The following is a 16162-nucleotide window of genomic DNA, read 5'->3' as shown; positions in this document are numbered from 1 at the left end:
CTGCAAAAATTAATAATACAACATTACAGTTACTAAATCAAGAAGTAACACATAAGCAAATAAACTTCAATTACATAACATGGCCACTTAATGGTAGTAGGAAATGATGGTAGGGAACTGCCGAAAGAGGTTAGAGAAAGAATAAGAAAGAGAAATAAGAAAGGAGGGAGGGAGAGAGGAAAGGAAAGAGGGAAGTGGAGAGAGGAAAGAAAGAGAGGGAGAAAATAGAAAAAGATAAGAAAAACAACAATGTCTTTTAAATCTAATGTTCCACTTATTAAAATGTTCATTATGTCTCCCAAAAGATTATTTCAGCTTGCTACTGATATTCATCTATAAGTTTTTGTTATTATTCGATTCTAAAATAGGAGACTGACTGCAAATTTGATCAATTAACAAATTGCTGCTATTTTTAGTGCTAAAGTTTATACTATATACTATCTCAAATCCTAGAATAGTATAAAAATAAACATATTTTAACCTACAGAAAGAAAGTGACAAAAGTACAGTATGGGAACATAAGTATAGGAAGGAAATATTTGCAAGAAAGGATGAAAAATACTTTCAAAATTGTTACCACACTGTATTTTTTTGGCCCATATATAAACTAATCATATACGCATTAGAAAAAAACCCTGATCTAACCAGAAATAAATTACTATAACAATGAAATGAAAGCTAAAATATCTTTTCAGATAGTCTTTATTCACAATAATTAAAATGGAAGCACCAAAACAGATACTTAACTGTACCATTACAAAATCACTCCCTTAGAAACAATTTTACTGCTTTTCTTTGACTTACACATTCCTTCCTCTCAGATATGAGAGTTCTGACTCTGTAAAACATTTGGTCCAGATAGTCAAGGTCTACATTCAGTTTTCACAATTAGAGTTGCTCATAGGTTTTAAGTAAGACAGGTTTCTCTGATGTTCTGATTAAATTAAAAGCTTAACTTTTTAATCTATTTTATTAAACTATATCAATTAGAATATATTTTGTTAGAATATATTTAAGCAATCTGTACATTTACTTCTACCTAGCCCCAAGATCTAGGACAAGATCTAAAAAAGTATTTCTGTTAATGTTTAGATTATCATGATTCTCAACACTGCTTGATAAGAAGAGAACAAAGATAATCAGCAAAATCAAAAGTTTATTTTATAAATAAGCCATGCCTGAAACTAGCAATGAAAAATAAATTGTCACATAAAATTATATTTACTTTTATTTCAAGTGTTTGAAATTTCCATTCATTTTTGTTTTTTTTGAGACAGAGGTTCACTCTTTGTTGCCCAGGCTGGATGGAGCACAGTGGTGTGATCGCGGCTAACTGCAACCTCTGCCTCCCTGGTTCAAGTGATTCTCCTGTCTCAGCCTCCCGAGTAGCTGGGATTACAGGTGCCTGCCACCATGCCTGGCTAATTTTTGTATTTTTAGAGAGATGGGATTTCACTATGTTGGCCAGGCTGGTCTTGAACTCCTGACCTCAGGTGATCTGCCCGCCTCAGCCTCCCAAAGCGCTCGGATTACGGGTGTGAGCCACCACGCCTGGCCTGAACTTTCCATTCATTTCTTTCAAAAAATAAATTTAATACTTATCATAGAATACATAATTATATAATGCTATTGACAAATAGCAAAACCACTATTCATCATTAGTTTTTATTTACTAAGTATCACATGACCTAAGGTAGTATTTGATAAATCCATGATAAAATCTATTTAGTGGGTTATTACTAGCATTAAAAAAAAAAAGAAATATGATAAAAAAAATCAGAGTGCAGTAAGAAAAACGTTTTCTGAAACTTTTGTTTCAGTAGTGTTTATGTTCATAAACATATACATGTGTTTATTTAGTCATGCTTTAAAAAGCATTTTTAATGTGAAATACTATGATAAAGTAAATAAATATTATTATTATTGATATACCAATACTGGAAAGGGAAATAAGTTACTCTGGGAATCCTAAGTATATTAATAATGTTTTCTGTATAAGTTTAATGAAATTATTTTTAATGTAGCTAGTGTTCCTGCCCATTCCCTACCTCCACTTTGTACGTTTATGTTCTAATCATAGTCTCAATTACCAGATTTCAAAGCCAGGTAAGTATAATTTTGTAAAGAAAACAATGGGATAAGGTTAAAGCCTAGAAATTTCCTATTAATATGCTCTTACCTGTTGGTAATCCTTTTCCTCGCAATCGATCTCGAATAGCCTGGCTTCGATCAGGCTTTTGTTCACTGTTACAGGAAAGCTGATCTGTCTGTACACAGGTAATAAAAAATCAAGTTTGACAAAAGGATCTCCCTTTTTGTTTTCATGGTAACTGTTTACAGAATGACACTAGTTACACAGTTTTTGGAGGATATAACATTAAATAATGAGACTCTATGTCCTATTGTATTTGTAGGGTAATTTGTATTCTTGGATAAGATTTATGTAGCCCAGGGCTGGCCAATTCATTTCAGAAAATTAAAAGGGAAGAAGCAGTGACTGAAGAGTAACCTACTAAGTAGAAAATACCATCAGATTAAACTTGTTAAAATGAGTTCTATTTGAAAACAGTAAACTTGAAGTCTTCTTTTTTCCCCAACCAATAACTACTCTTAAGTTAGATTACAATTTAAAAACCACATTAATTTTGGTATAATAAAGTTTTCTCTTGATTGTAACTATGAATTGAGGAATTTAAATTACTTTCAGAAATAATTTTATAGATCTTGCCCTTCAGAAATCACATTTGAGAAATGCTAAGTCTTTTTTTTTTTTTTTTTTTAATATAACGGAGTCTCACTCTGTCACCGAGGTTGGAGGACCTCGGTTCACTGCGACCTCTGCCTCCCAGGTTCAAGCGATTCTCATGCCTCAGCCTCCAGAGTAGCTGGGACTACTGGTGCATACCACCACGCCAGCTAATTTTTGTAGTTTAAGTAGAGACAGGGTTTCACCATGTTGGCCAGGCTGGTCTTGAACTCCTGACATCAAGTGATCTGCCTGCCTTGGCCTCCCAAAGTGCTGGGATTACAGGCGTGATCCACTATGCCTGGCTGAGAAATGCTAAGTCTTTAAATGGACGCTCTGAGGGATAACAAATTTAAATCAATGCTCTTTTAAGTTCCCTTTAAAACAAAATGTAATCTCAAAGTTTAATAGCTTTAGCGAAAGGTATCTGCTTGAAATAAAGTATGTCAAATTAGGTCAAACTCCACATTATAAGGGATAAAAAACTGGACAGATCACTGTTTTATTCAGGTGGCCAAATAGAGGAGAAATGTCAGTATAAATGGAAGAAGAGAGAATGGTGAAGAGAAATTACTTAAATCTAGCACCAAAAGCATGCATACATATTTGTTTACACACATACACACTCGCACATACTACAGAAATGTTTTAATATTGCTCCATTAGTGAATTTTGCTGAAGTATGGATTAAAAACCCGTCTAAGGTAGTATATTCAAGGCTCAAGCATTATGTTTTCTACCTATAAGAAGACTTGTAAATGGAAGTATTTCTGAAATCATGTTATCAGTTAAGTTGCATAAATGACGTTAGTCCAGATTACACTGTCCTGTCAGTGACTGAAAAGAGAGTATTACTAACATCCCACATCTTTGAAAATTCCTGCATTGAAGTTAGTTACTATTAATAACTATTGTTTATTGAAGTTACTATATGCTAGGCACACACTTTGTGCTATTTAATCCTCAAACAACCTCATATGGTAGACAGTATTATCCTCATATTATAAATAAAGGGAGAAATAGCAAAGAAACTTCTAAGGACCACAAAGCAGCTCATTAATATGGAAATAATTACTTTTACAACAGTTTAATAATATGGGTGATTGACACATATTATTATTCCTATTTTGCAGATAAGTAAAATTGTGGTCCAAATATTATAACATTAAATCAGTGGAAAAACCTAGACAAGTAAGCTGCCTTGCTGACTTTTACTCACGCTAATTAATGTTAAGTAAGAATGATGGTCACTTAGAATGAACTTCACACCAGTGAAACACTAACTCATTCTGTCAGCTACTGGAGGCAACAAAAGCTTTAAGGAATACACTGGGGTCAAAAACATCCCAGTTCCAATTATGTCTCCATCATTTACCATATCTGTGACTATGTGCAAGTTATTTAATCTTTCTTAGCCTTAGTTTTATGCCCTCTAAAATGAGGATAAAAGTATCTCTATTAAATTGAGGTTGTTATGATGAATAATGTGATAATGCACATAAACCCCTTAGCATAGTGTCTGGCGCAAAGTAAACAAACACTTAAAAAACAGTAACTGTTGCAGTTACTTCTACCCAGTGATGTCTAGGAGATGAGGAAGAGCAATAGAAAGGTAAGGGGAGCATTATTATACTTAGTAAAAATTTGTCTTTGTGAAGAGAGGCTCTCTACATGCTGATTCCAATTGATCCTTCTATTTTTCTCTCCCATTAAATAACCCCACAATACACCCCATGTCATACTGTTCCCCAAACATTCCTGCTTTCCCATTTCACAGCCTTTATCCAGGTTCACTTCCCTCTGCCGAGATTACTCTATCTAGCCTATAGGATATAGTTCGAAGTGCTATTTTTAATTTTAACTTTTTTTTTTTTTGAGGTAGGGCCTTATTCTGTTGCCTAGGTTGGACTGCAGTGGTGCGATCATGCCTCACTACAGCCTCGACCTCCCAGGCTCAAGTAGTCCTCCCATCTCAGCCTCCTGAGTAGCTGGTACTAAAGGCATGCATCATGATGCTCAGCTTCAAAGTGCTATTTTTCAATGCAGTCATAATTTGTATCCTTTTCCTTTAAACTCTCACAGCTGTTAAAATTTTTACTATGTATCTTTTTATAGCCTTCTTTCATTTTATAATTAAGCAAATGGTTATGGCATTTTAGATAAGAGCTCCTAGATCAAATATTTTATTCAAATTTGTATCTTCTATAATCCCTAGCACAGGTTTCATACATAAATGAACAATAAAGATCCACTATAATAAAGAGAACTAAATGCTAAACCTTAAAGGGATGAAGATTTTATATGTAATATGGGCAATTATTAGATAGGTAATAGAATTTCTATGGAGACAGAAAAAAAATTCTTTTCAAAGACAGAAAAAAATACCTCTCACAATTTTACTATAGGAGTAAAATTAGCAAACAGCACAAAAGTCTTAGAGAAAGTACGGTGTAATAAAAAAGTCCCTGGACCGTCTAATAGGAAACTCAAATCCCATAGTTGTTTGGGTATCAGTTTCCTTATCCATAAAGTGAAGTTTTAAAGAATATTAGTCTTATGAGAATGTCTGAAAAAAAGACCTCCAAGACCAAGAAAGTTTGGGAAACGCTTCATTTACATGCCTATGCTTCTTGAAGGTTAGTAATATAGTCTAGTATATTAAAGGCTCTAAGAAGTTCTCCAGTGAAAATACATTTAATTTCCTTTAAATAGTTTCTTCTCAAGCTTATTTGGTCATAGAGGAATTTTTAAAACAAAAATATTGAAAACAATGTGAGAAACTTTGGTCTGGACAGATGGTTTTCAAAGATTTTTTAATAGCTTTACCTTTGTTCAAAAAAATCACATGCAGAAATATAAACAGATCAAATAAAACTGGAGCTGCTCTAGTTAAAGAGGGAAAATGGGCAACCAAGAACTCCATTTATTCGGCCTCTACTTCCTACATTTCCCTTCACTATAGAAAAGCAAAGGTTTCTTGGGGAAGAGTTTACAAACCATTTGTCTAGAAGATCTCTGGGCCTGTTTGTTATCAACTGAAAAATTGTGCAGAATTTGAATATATTCCTGGCAGCCATCTGACATCCTGGTTAAGATGGGAACTAAACCCCTACTGATGAGGAATTTTGAGGAAGCCAACAAGAACACTGTGTGGCAGTGGTAAATTTGTAACCTGTGCAAGGAAGAGGGACTAACACTCCAGGACTACAACCCTAAGGATAAGAGCAGATAAAGTATAGATCCAGATCAGATAGGGCAAACAAGATAAAATACAGCCTTAGAAATGCAGAACAGAGGTGGGACTTTCAGGTAATATATAACATTGGTTATTCTTGGGATTCTTCATATCCAAAACAAGAGAAAAACCAGAAGTATCCAGGTCTTGGGGAAATCTGGCAGGGATACAAGCATGGATTCCCTGGATACCCTAGATAGCAGTGTTCAGAGAAGAAGGGAAAGTGGAGAAGGTTTGGGAAATACCTGGAAGATCCAGACAAATGAGTGGTCATGAAATAGGTATAAAGCAACAGAAAGTACATTTAAATATTTCTAAAACCCATTTTCATGTTAATACATTTTTTCTAGGTGTCCACAATAGAACCATTTGCTAAAAGCCCCTTGGGAAAAGATCTAAGAAAGAAAACAAGAGGAGACACTTTCAGCTCAAACATGCTATCATTCTATGATATTTTTGGGAATAATTCTCACAAAATCTAGACTTATTGCAATGAGCTTCTAAATTTTAAGTATTGTTTCAAATAATCAATTTATATTAGAAGAAGAAATTCAATTTTCCATTTCTAGTCTTCATTGAGAAAATGCTACCTATATAGTATCCTTAAAGAAAATTTTGTGATATCTACTAAATTTTAAAATATGACTATATTTACCATTGTAACTGTAGCTTACCCCAGAAAGATTTCCCAGAACCAGTTTTACCAAGTGTTTCACGTAGGAAAATGAGGGTGCACAATTGCTATTCCTAATGTGGGCACTGCAAGCATCCAGCACAGTCCGAACAGAAACTCGAGCGTAAATAACATCCTCACACATTCCAAGCAGTATGCTGTTGAGATGATCTCCAAGCTTAATAGGCTGAATATAAATAAAGGAAAAGCCACATTAATAAATGTGAGTAAATATTTTTTCTAATGAGACAAATCATTCTAGGAATCACAGGAACCACACTAAAACACACTTCACATACTTGGAGGAAATAAATTCCTTTTTATCAGCATAAGCATCTTACTGTGTTTTACCTTTTTATGGTCTAAAAAAATATTAGCAGAAGATAGTTAACTTATACTTCCCCAGAAAGGAAGTACAGAAAAACTCTGGGCATTTTTAAATATAAAGTAAAGTAGTGAAATTCTTGGCTTATTCAAATGTTTTGATAAACAGTTACTACATGTACACACGCACACACAAACATACACACCATTTGGGGGAATAAACTGTTTCCTAATATTATATAAAATGTAATACAGTCAATGTGTATAAATATAATTAGATACTCCCATGATAACTTAAAGGAGATTTAAAATATTGCAATGCTTCAAGACCATTTAAATATAAATTATCATTATGTTGGTCAAACAGACAAGCCAGAATGTGAGGGTTTTTTTTAATTAGTTAACGTATTTTGTAGAATATTATATCTGAATGGCCAAAGAGCATATGAAAGGGTGGGCAATATCATTATTCACTAAGAAATATAAATTAAAACCACTACAAGAAGAAGCCACTACACACCCAATAAAACAGTGAAAAATAAAAATACTAACAATACAAGAATTGGTAAGGAGTGGAGCAATTAAAACTCACATCCAAGCTGACGGGAGTTTAAACTGGTATATCCACTTTGGTCTAAACAAATGCCTTTCCTATGACCCTTCCACTTCTCATCCATTTGGGTATTATTAATATATCATCCTTTAGGTGTTAGCTTAGATGCAATGTCCTTTAAGAAATCTGTCCTGACACTCCAAGCCTAACCAGAAGTCCCAACTCTGTTTTCCATAGCGTCCTCTATTTTCCCTAACATAGCATTTATTGCATTGTGTTGCACTTGGCCGTTTAGCTGTCTGTTCCTTCCAAAAAACTCCATAGGCATGCGTCACTATAGTCCTACTGTCTAACAGTATCTGACACAAGGTAGGTACTTAATAAATACTTTTAAATTAATATTATTTCTAAAATATCCTGATTTCTGATCCTAAAATACAAGTTTATATTTCCCCTCTAATTTATATTTATTGATATTGACTCTCTATTTATATTTGATATTGACTTTATTTCCAGTTATCAGAAAAGAACATAAAGTGTTATAGACTGTGATCACATTTTACAAGTTAGGTTGCATAATATACGACATCAATATTTCCAGTAATATTTTAACTTCCTCATTTATATTTACAGAATTGAAACTGGAGAAAGAAAATGTACATTATTTTTCGTAATATAAAATAAAACCAAAGTGAAGAATATTATTTATCTTTTATGGATCTTAAGATGTTTGTATTTTAGAATAAAAGGCTAAAATGCTTGTTACTTCTTTTATTTAATAAGAAAAAACCACACCTAGTTATTTTTGGTTTTGACTTTTAAATGCCTAAAATAAAACCTAATTCTATATGTTATATCTTGCCTTGATGAAATACAGCTATTTTTAAATTTTCAATTACTATTTACTACTATGTTTATATTGGTCTTTAAGAATCAGAATTATTTTAGAAAATAATGACTAGAATCAGCCCAATGGCAAACAGGGCCCAAGACCTCAGCAAGTGTTACTTTAATACCTGTGTCTGCTGCTATAGGGGTCGTGAAGTATGATGTATGATTTGAAGTGCCAAGAGAAAAAGCTATGACATTCTCTAATACAACACTCTGAGACATAGAGCTACTATTCGTAGAGTTTTTGCATCAAAAAAGCTATCACATTCAGTAGAATGAATCATCAAAGAGAAGAGATTTTCAATCCCTCTTAACAGTCACTACATTAGATAAAATAAAGTACATTCCCATTCATCTTGCTATAATTTTTGAAGAGGCCAGCTCCATCTCATAGACTGAGTTGTTGAAACCAGGGTAGTGATTGCTATAATTCTAGGAATACCTTAAAAATAGTGTCTTTAGTACTTTATTGAAAGTTCATCCTGAAAGTATGACATTATTAATGTAAACAAACTCCATAGGAATGCTGGTACACCTGACAGCATGCTGTAGAACACGTATAAATATGTGGAAGAGCTATGATAAATGGTGTAAAATTGAACATATGTAAAAAGTGTAACAACTGTAAAAACTTAACTTACTTGGCTCTGAGGCACTTCATAATCAGCCCCCCAATACAGTGTCATTCCAAGAGAATAAATGTGGATCTAGGAATAGAATTTTTAAGAAATAATTTTATGATAAAATACAATAGAAAATTTAGCAAGTGCTATAAATACAGATTATTTTGTTCCAAAGAAAATATAATACACAATTTGAGAAAATCATCATTTTATATTTTACATAAAAGTATAGGAGAGCTTAAAAGAGATAGTAAGACTGGAAATTATTACAACAGATGTTTTCCTAACTCCCCAGCCCATCCTTTATGCATAATTGGTTTTGTTAGCTTTTAAAGTTCCTTATGCAAATTCAAGCAAATACAAATATATATTCTTATTTCCTCCTTTCATAAAAGGTCAGAAACCTTAAAAATTACTAGGCACCTTGCTTTTTTTTTTTTTTTTTTGAGGCAGAGTCTGGCTCTGTCACCCAGGCTGGAGTGCAGTGGCACAATCTCAGCTCACTGCAACCTCCATCCCCCAGCGATTCTCCTGGCTCAGCCTCCCCAGTAGCTGGGATTAGAGGTGCCCGCCACCATGCCTGACTAATTTTTCTATTTTAAGTAGAGACGGGGTTTTGCCATTTTGGCCAGGCTGGTCTTGAATTCCTGACCTCAGGTAATCTGTCCGCCTTAGCCTCCCAAAGTGCTGGGATTATAGGCGTGACCTCCTGCGCCTGGCAGGCACCTTGCATTTTTAACTTATCAACAGGTATTTCCACATCAACGCTTAGAGATCTTATTTTTTTAAATGGTATATAGAATTCCATTAGTGGTTATAGCACTGTTTATTTAACCAATCTGTTATTAATAGAGAATTAAATTTTTTTCAAACCTTTGCTACTATAAATGATGTTTCAGCAAACAGCCTTGTATTTCTCTTAAATTGATTCTCTGAGATAATGGATGAGAAAGTAAATCATCTGCAGTTTATATATATATTGTCAGATTCCCTTACATAACAGTTGTACCATTTTGTACTTCTACCAGAAGTACATGTAAGAGTTTTTCCACATGTTTTTGTACACGTAAGAGTTTTCCACAAACCTTGTCCATAGAGGTATCACGAAGACTTGGGGTTTTGCCAATCTAAAAATTGACCAATAAATCTCACTGCATCACTGCCGTTTTTGTTTTGTTTGTTTTTTGATAGGATCTCTCTCTGTTGCCCAGGCTGGAGTGAGGTGGTGCAATCATAGCTCACTTTTGCTTCAAACTCCTGGGCTCAAGTGATCCTCCTGTCTCAGCTTCTCAAATAGCTGGGACTAAAGGCATGTAAAACCACTCCTGGCTAACTTTTAAAATTTTTGTAGAGATGGGATCTCACTATATTGTCAAGGCTGTTCTCGAACTCCTGACCTCAAGGGATCCTCCCGCCTTGGCTTCCCAGTGTGCTGGGATTATAGGCGAGAACCACCTCACTTGGCCTCACTGCAGTTTTTTGTTTTTTGTTTTTCCTCACTGCAGTTTTGATTAGCATTTTCTCACAATGAATGGGTAGTGTAGTACAAGGAGAAGGAAGCTGAATCAAAGGACTTTAGGTTGTTTGCTTTGTTTGTTTCTTAAAGATTAAAAAACTCAACATATTTTTATGCTGATAGAAATGATTCAACAGGGAAAACTGGAAATGCAGGAGAGAATGCAGATTGCTAGAGGAACATTGTTGAGTAGATAAGGAGATTGAAGCTAAAGCACAAATGGAGGAGTTGGCTTTATAGAAGAGCATGGACAGTTCATCTGTAGTAAGATGGCAGAGCATATGGGAATTCACACGGGGAGGCTGCTAGAGATATACTAGAGAACGTCTTGATTGCTTCTATTTTTTTCTGTGACACAAAAAGCAAGACCTCAGTTATAAGTAATCATCTTTCCCATTTCCTTCTGTCAAGAGATTCAGAGCTAATCTTCTGGGCCACTTCTATCAATACTGAATTCTTGCCGTGTGCTTTTGTTGTTGTTGTTTCATTTTGTAGCATCCTTACCACAGCTTCATCTTATTTTCTTGTCTTTATTTACTCGGCTCCTATTTTTTCACCTTTATTTTTCAATTCTATAAACTGTATCAAATCCTCTTTAGAAATTAGTCAGATATATGTAATAAAAGTGGGTACCCTTCTTACAGTCTCACAACACTTTAATATATCCCTTACATTGCTTCCTAAGTTATTTTTAAATTACAGATTAGAAAAGTTGTTCCACTTTTCAAATATGTTCATGGCTCTCAATTTTTAAACATTCAAATTTTAAAATAATAACATTTAGGGCTCACTGTGACCTTCCTCTATTTCCATTTTGCAAGCAGATTTTTAAGTTTTCTTCTGTCATCGTTCCTTCCCTTATCACAACCTAAACACTCAGCACATCTAGATAATTTTCTGTTGGCAAAATACATCCTTTTCTTTCTCAGCTTTTCGTGAGCTGTTCTTTCCACCAAAAATATTCTTTGTCTCTGGCCATTATTGATAGGCCAGAGATGATGTTTCCCCTTATATATGCTGTATAAATACTTCCAAACAGGTTAACGCATTATCTCATATATGATACAGTTATATTTCTGCATCACACTTCAATAGTATCTCTGATGACGTAGTTAACTAATATTACCTTGTTGTATAGTTAGATGAGTCCTTGTTTGTCTTCCTTGAGGGAAACAGCTTTTTTTTTTTTTTAACACATCTTAGTATCCCTCTTAGCAAGTAACACAGAACTTTACATAGTAGATATTCAATACATGTCTGTTGAATTAAATTAAATGTGCAAGAAGTTCAAGACAGCCTAGTGCAGACTATTTGTATCATATTTCTCTTTAAGCTTCTTTCCAAATAGTCTTAAGTGTAAATACCGTTTCAAAGAACCTCATATATGAAAAACATTTTTCACAGTTTTAGCATAAAGGACTAATTGCATGCTCAATTATATTAATTTTGGTTTATGATTCTTTGAGATATGGCCCATGCTTTAAGATTCTTTATTATACTTACTTCTCAATATGCCAAGTGAGTTACTATATGTTAATAATTTTTATACATGACTATAATAAAACATTCTTAAAACTAGGTTATAAAATTGTACATTTGCTGATCACCTATGTATATCATATAATGGTTAGTTGTATGTGTCAACTTGACTGGACCAAAGGATGCCCAGATATTTGGTCAAATCTCATTCTGGGTGTTTCTGTGAAAGTGTTTTTGGGTGAGATTAACATTTACATCAGTAGACTGAGTAAAGCAGACTGCTCTCCCTATCATGGGTGGGCCCTTTCCAGTCAGTTGAAGGCCTGAAAAGAACAGAAAGGTTAACTGTCCTTTGAGTAAGAGAATTCTTTCTACTTAACTGCCTTAGAACTGGGACATCGGCGTTTTCCTCCTTTGGACTCAAACTGAAATCTTCTTGGGTCTTAAGCCTGCCAGTTTTTGAACTAGAACTACACCAGCAATTCTACTGTTTCTCTGACCTTCGGACACAGATTTGAACTGCACCATTGGCTCTCCTGAATCTCCAGTTTGCAAACTCATCCTGAGGATCTTGGAGCTTGTTAGCCTTCATAATTGCACGAGCCAACCCTTTATAATAAACCTCTCTATACATACAAATACACACACACACACACACACACACACACACACACACACACACACACACACACACACACACACACACACACACACACACACACACACACACACACACACACACACACACACACACACACACACACACACCCTATTGGTTCTGCTTCTCTGCAGAACCTTGACTAATACATATAGGTATGAAATATCTCTATAGAGAAATCAAATATGCAAAATGACAATTGCTACTTTATTAGGATGGTACTTTATATGGGTTCCACACTTTTAGTAATATTTTAAATCATAATTAAAAATACACTGTTGAGTTGTTAGATAACTCCAGGTATGTCAGATCTTTGTTAAAATAACATGATAATACCACCTGGTACCTAATATTAGAAAAATATTTCTTACAGAATACAAAGAAAAATGCTTTTACATTTATTCCAAACAGTCGGTACACGGTAAGTGCATAATGCTTCCATACACATTATTCATAAATTTAAAAAGTTTGTACTGTTGGTGCAGCCTGAAAAGACACAGGGATAAAGATCACTGATACAAAGATGTAACTAAATTAATACAGTAGCACTGACATCACTGACAGTGCTTAGTTCATCTGGTCAATAAATAGCAGCAGTAGATGGGTTACAGACTGCATATATATATTGTGTAGAAAGGAGGAAGGTCACGCACAGGAAGGATTACTCAAAAACAGGCAAGTATTTGATCTACATATTTTCCTTTGTGTTTTACGTAATGAGAAAAAAGAGGAATCCACAATCCAGGATTATTAAATCTTCTATTAAAGATATCAACAAGTCCAAGGCCAAAAAAGAATCAGGCAGTACAAGTTAAAAAAAAAAGTTTTGATCTGCTTCTCACTTGTACTGCTTATTTATTTAGCTTCCCAGGGAATTTGTGGTTTTGTGACCTTTGTTGGTCCATCTGTACCTTACGGACAGCACAGAGATGCTCTATTTCCCTTCCTTAGTATAGTAGTATAGCAGGCCAGGACACAGTCCTATAGAGGTAGGTGCCTTTGATAGTGATGATTCATATATACAGGATTCAATGAAAAGATGGAAGAGCTGATTCTAGATGAAATGCATGTATAGAAGAGCTAGACAACTACCCATTTAATCAACATTTTTTCTGAAAGTCACTAAACTAGGGAGTGTGATAAGATACAAATATTTCATCCTGGTATCTATAACACTACTATCATAAGCTAATAGATATTATTATATGTATTAGAATATAAATAGCTAGCATGTACATAATGCTTACTGTGTGCCAAGCTTCCACTATATACATTGTAGAACAATTTCTTCCTTTTTTCTTTACTTTTTTTTTCTTTTTTTTGAGACAGACTCACTCTGTCGCCCAGGCTGGAGTGCAGTGGTGCGATCTCAGCTCACTGCAACCTTCGCCTCCTGGGTTCAAGCAATTCTCCCCGCCTCAGCCTCTTGAGTAGCTGGGATTGCAGGCACCTGCCACCATGCCCAGCTAATGTTTGTATTTTTAGTAGAGACGGGGTTTCGCCATGTTGGCCAGGCTGGTCTTGAACTCCTCACCTCAGGTGATCTGCCTGCCTTGGTCACCCAAAGTGCTGGAATTACAGGTGTGAGCCACCACGCCTGGCCTACATTATATACATTAGCTCATTCAATCTTACAGAGGGAAGGTAACTTGCCCAAGATCACACAACTATTTAACTGACAGAGGCAAGATTCTAACTCTGGCTTCAGTTTCTTACCCTCAGCACTACTGACATTCGGGATTGGCTAGTTCTTTGCAGTGGGGAGCTGCCCTGTAAATTGTAGGATATTTAGCAGGATCCGTGGCTTCTCCCATTAGATGCCAATAGTACTATCTACTCCTACCCTCTCAGTTATGACAACCAAAATTGTCTCCAGATATTGCCAAATGTTCCGTAGGAGGGAAAACTGCCTCTGGTTGAAAACTACTAATTTAATCTGTATATCCTTTTCCAGAATTAGAAGTCTAACAGGAGAGAAATATAAATATATATGTATGCACCTATGTATTAAACAAAGTAGTAAATTTGTGCTAAGGAAACTCAAGGAGACAAGGTTATTTTGACTACAGAGGAGTTAGAAGAAACTTAAAGCAGAGGGGTATTAAGCTGAGACTTGGAACACAGACTATGTGTCCCTCTCTCTGCTCTTAATATTCTGTATAGATCTATTATCATTGTGTATATTCCCTGCACATCATCATCATCATCACCATCAACATAATCATCACCTTTTCTTTGTCCCTCGGCCTCCTGGTCCTTTGAGAGTAAGGTCTACTCCTTATTCATCTTTGTATCTCCTTGACCTTTTATAGTGTTGGACATATTATAAGTCCTCAGTAGATGCTCCCTGAAAGAATGGATGGTACATAGGATGTGGAAACCTGAAAACAGGGAGAAAGGCATTGCCATGCAAAGAAGTGAAGCCCAGAAGCACAAGATCTGTCTAATAATCACTGGCTACACCCTGTGCATCTAAAAAAGGGGAGTCAGAAGGTAGTTGGCACCAGACTCTGGAGAGATTTTCATGTTTGGTTAAGGAATCTGTACTTCACTGGGTAAAAAAGGAGCAACTCAATGAAGGTTTTTGAGGGGAGAAGACCCTCATGATCAGGGGTATGACAGGATCAGGGGTATTAATCTGACAGTGGCAGAGAGAAGAGTCAAGAAGCAGGAATAAGAGTTAGGAAATATGACAAAAGTCCGAGAGAAGAGAAATGAGAACTTCACCATAGTGCCAGCAATAGGGCTGAAGAGGAAAGAACTAGAATGGCTAAACTTAGCAGACTTGAGAAATTCAGGCAATTAAGTACATATGTGAAAAGGGAGGAACCAGAGATAGAGACAGAGATAGAGATAGATAGATAGATAGATATAGATAGATAGATAGATAGATAGATAGATAGATAGAGATAGAAAAGAAAACGTGACATGGAAAGATGAGAGTCAAGGAAGCTCATTAATATAAGTCCTGTAGAATAGAAATACATTTCTGTCTGTACAGTTATACTGGAATATAAACTCCATGCACAGAGGGATTTTGTCCCGTTTACCACTCTATCCCTAGACCTAGCACAGCATTTGACATATAATAGTGATAGTTATTATTTCTTGGATGCTTACTACATGCTGGGTACTGTCCCAGGCACTTTACAAGTATTACCTTATTTCACTTTCTAACAACCCTACAAGGTAAGTACTATTATTAACACCATATAGATAAGGCACCTAAGACATGGAGAGGTTAAGCAAATTGCCTGAGTTCATATATCCCTTAGGTGACAAAGCCAGAATTCAACTCAGAGCCCACATATGATAATATTTGTTGAAATATAAAATGGGATAATAAAATTATTATCATTGGGAAGGCTAACAGAATACTTTCTACCTCTCGATCCATTCTCTAAAGAGGAGATGAAAAGCCTTCAAAGATCTGTCTCACTGACCACAAGAGGCAGGCTGGGTGA

General features: G+C 35.2%; 1 protein-coding gene across 27 annotated transcripts in view; it reads right to left on the bottom strand.

Moving 5' to 3' along the window:
• Positions 1 to 16162, bottom strand: part of PTPN13 (protein tyrosine phosphatase non-receptor type 13) — a 239768-nt gene that overhangs the window by 134872 nt on the left and 88734 nt on the right. For all 27 annotated transcript variants that reach the window (XM_054486024.2, XM_054486027.2, XM_054486025.2 and 24 more), the window contains exons 4-6: positions 9064 to 9129; positions 6656 to 6841; positions 2180 to 2267 (exon numbers count right to left, since the gene is read on the bottom strand). In XM_054486024.2, the coding sequence (XP_054341999.1) occupies positions 2180 to 2267; positions 6656 to 6841; positions 9064 to 9129 (340 nt within the window). The remainder of the gene's footprint in view (positions 1 to 2179; positions 2268 to 6655; positions 6842 to 9063; positions 9130 to 16162) is intronic.

Source organism: Pongo pygmaeus, chromosome 3 (assembly GCF_028885625.2).
Source record: "Pongo pygmaeus isolate AG05252 chromosome 3, NHGRI_mPonPyg2-v2.0_pri, whole genome shotgun sequence".
NCBI lineage: Eukaryota > Metazoa > Chordata > Mammalia > Primates > Hominidae > Pongo > Pongo pygmaeus.
The sequence above is the reverse complement of the archived record's forward strand: the minus strand, read 5'-3'. Positions and strand labels throughout refer to the sequence as shown.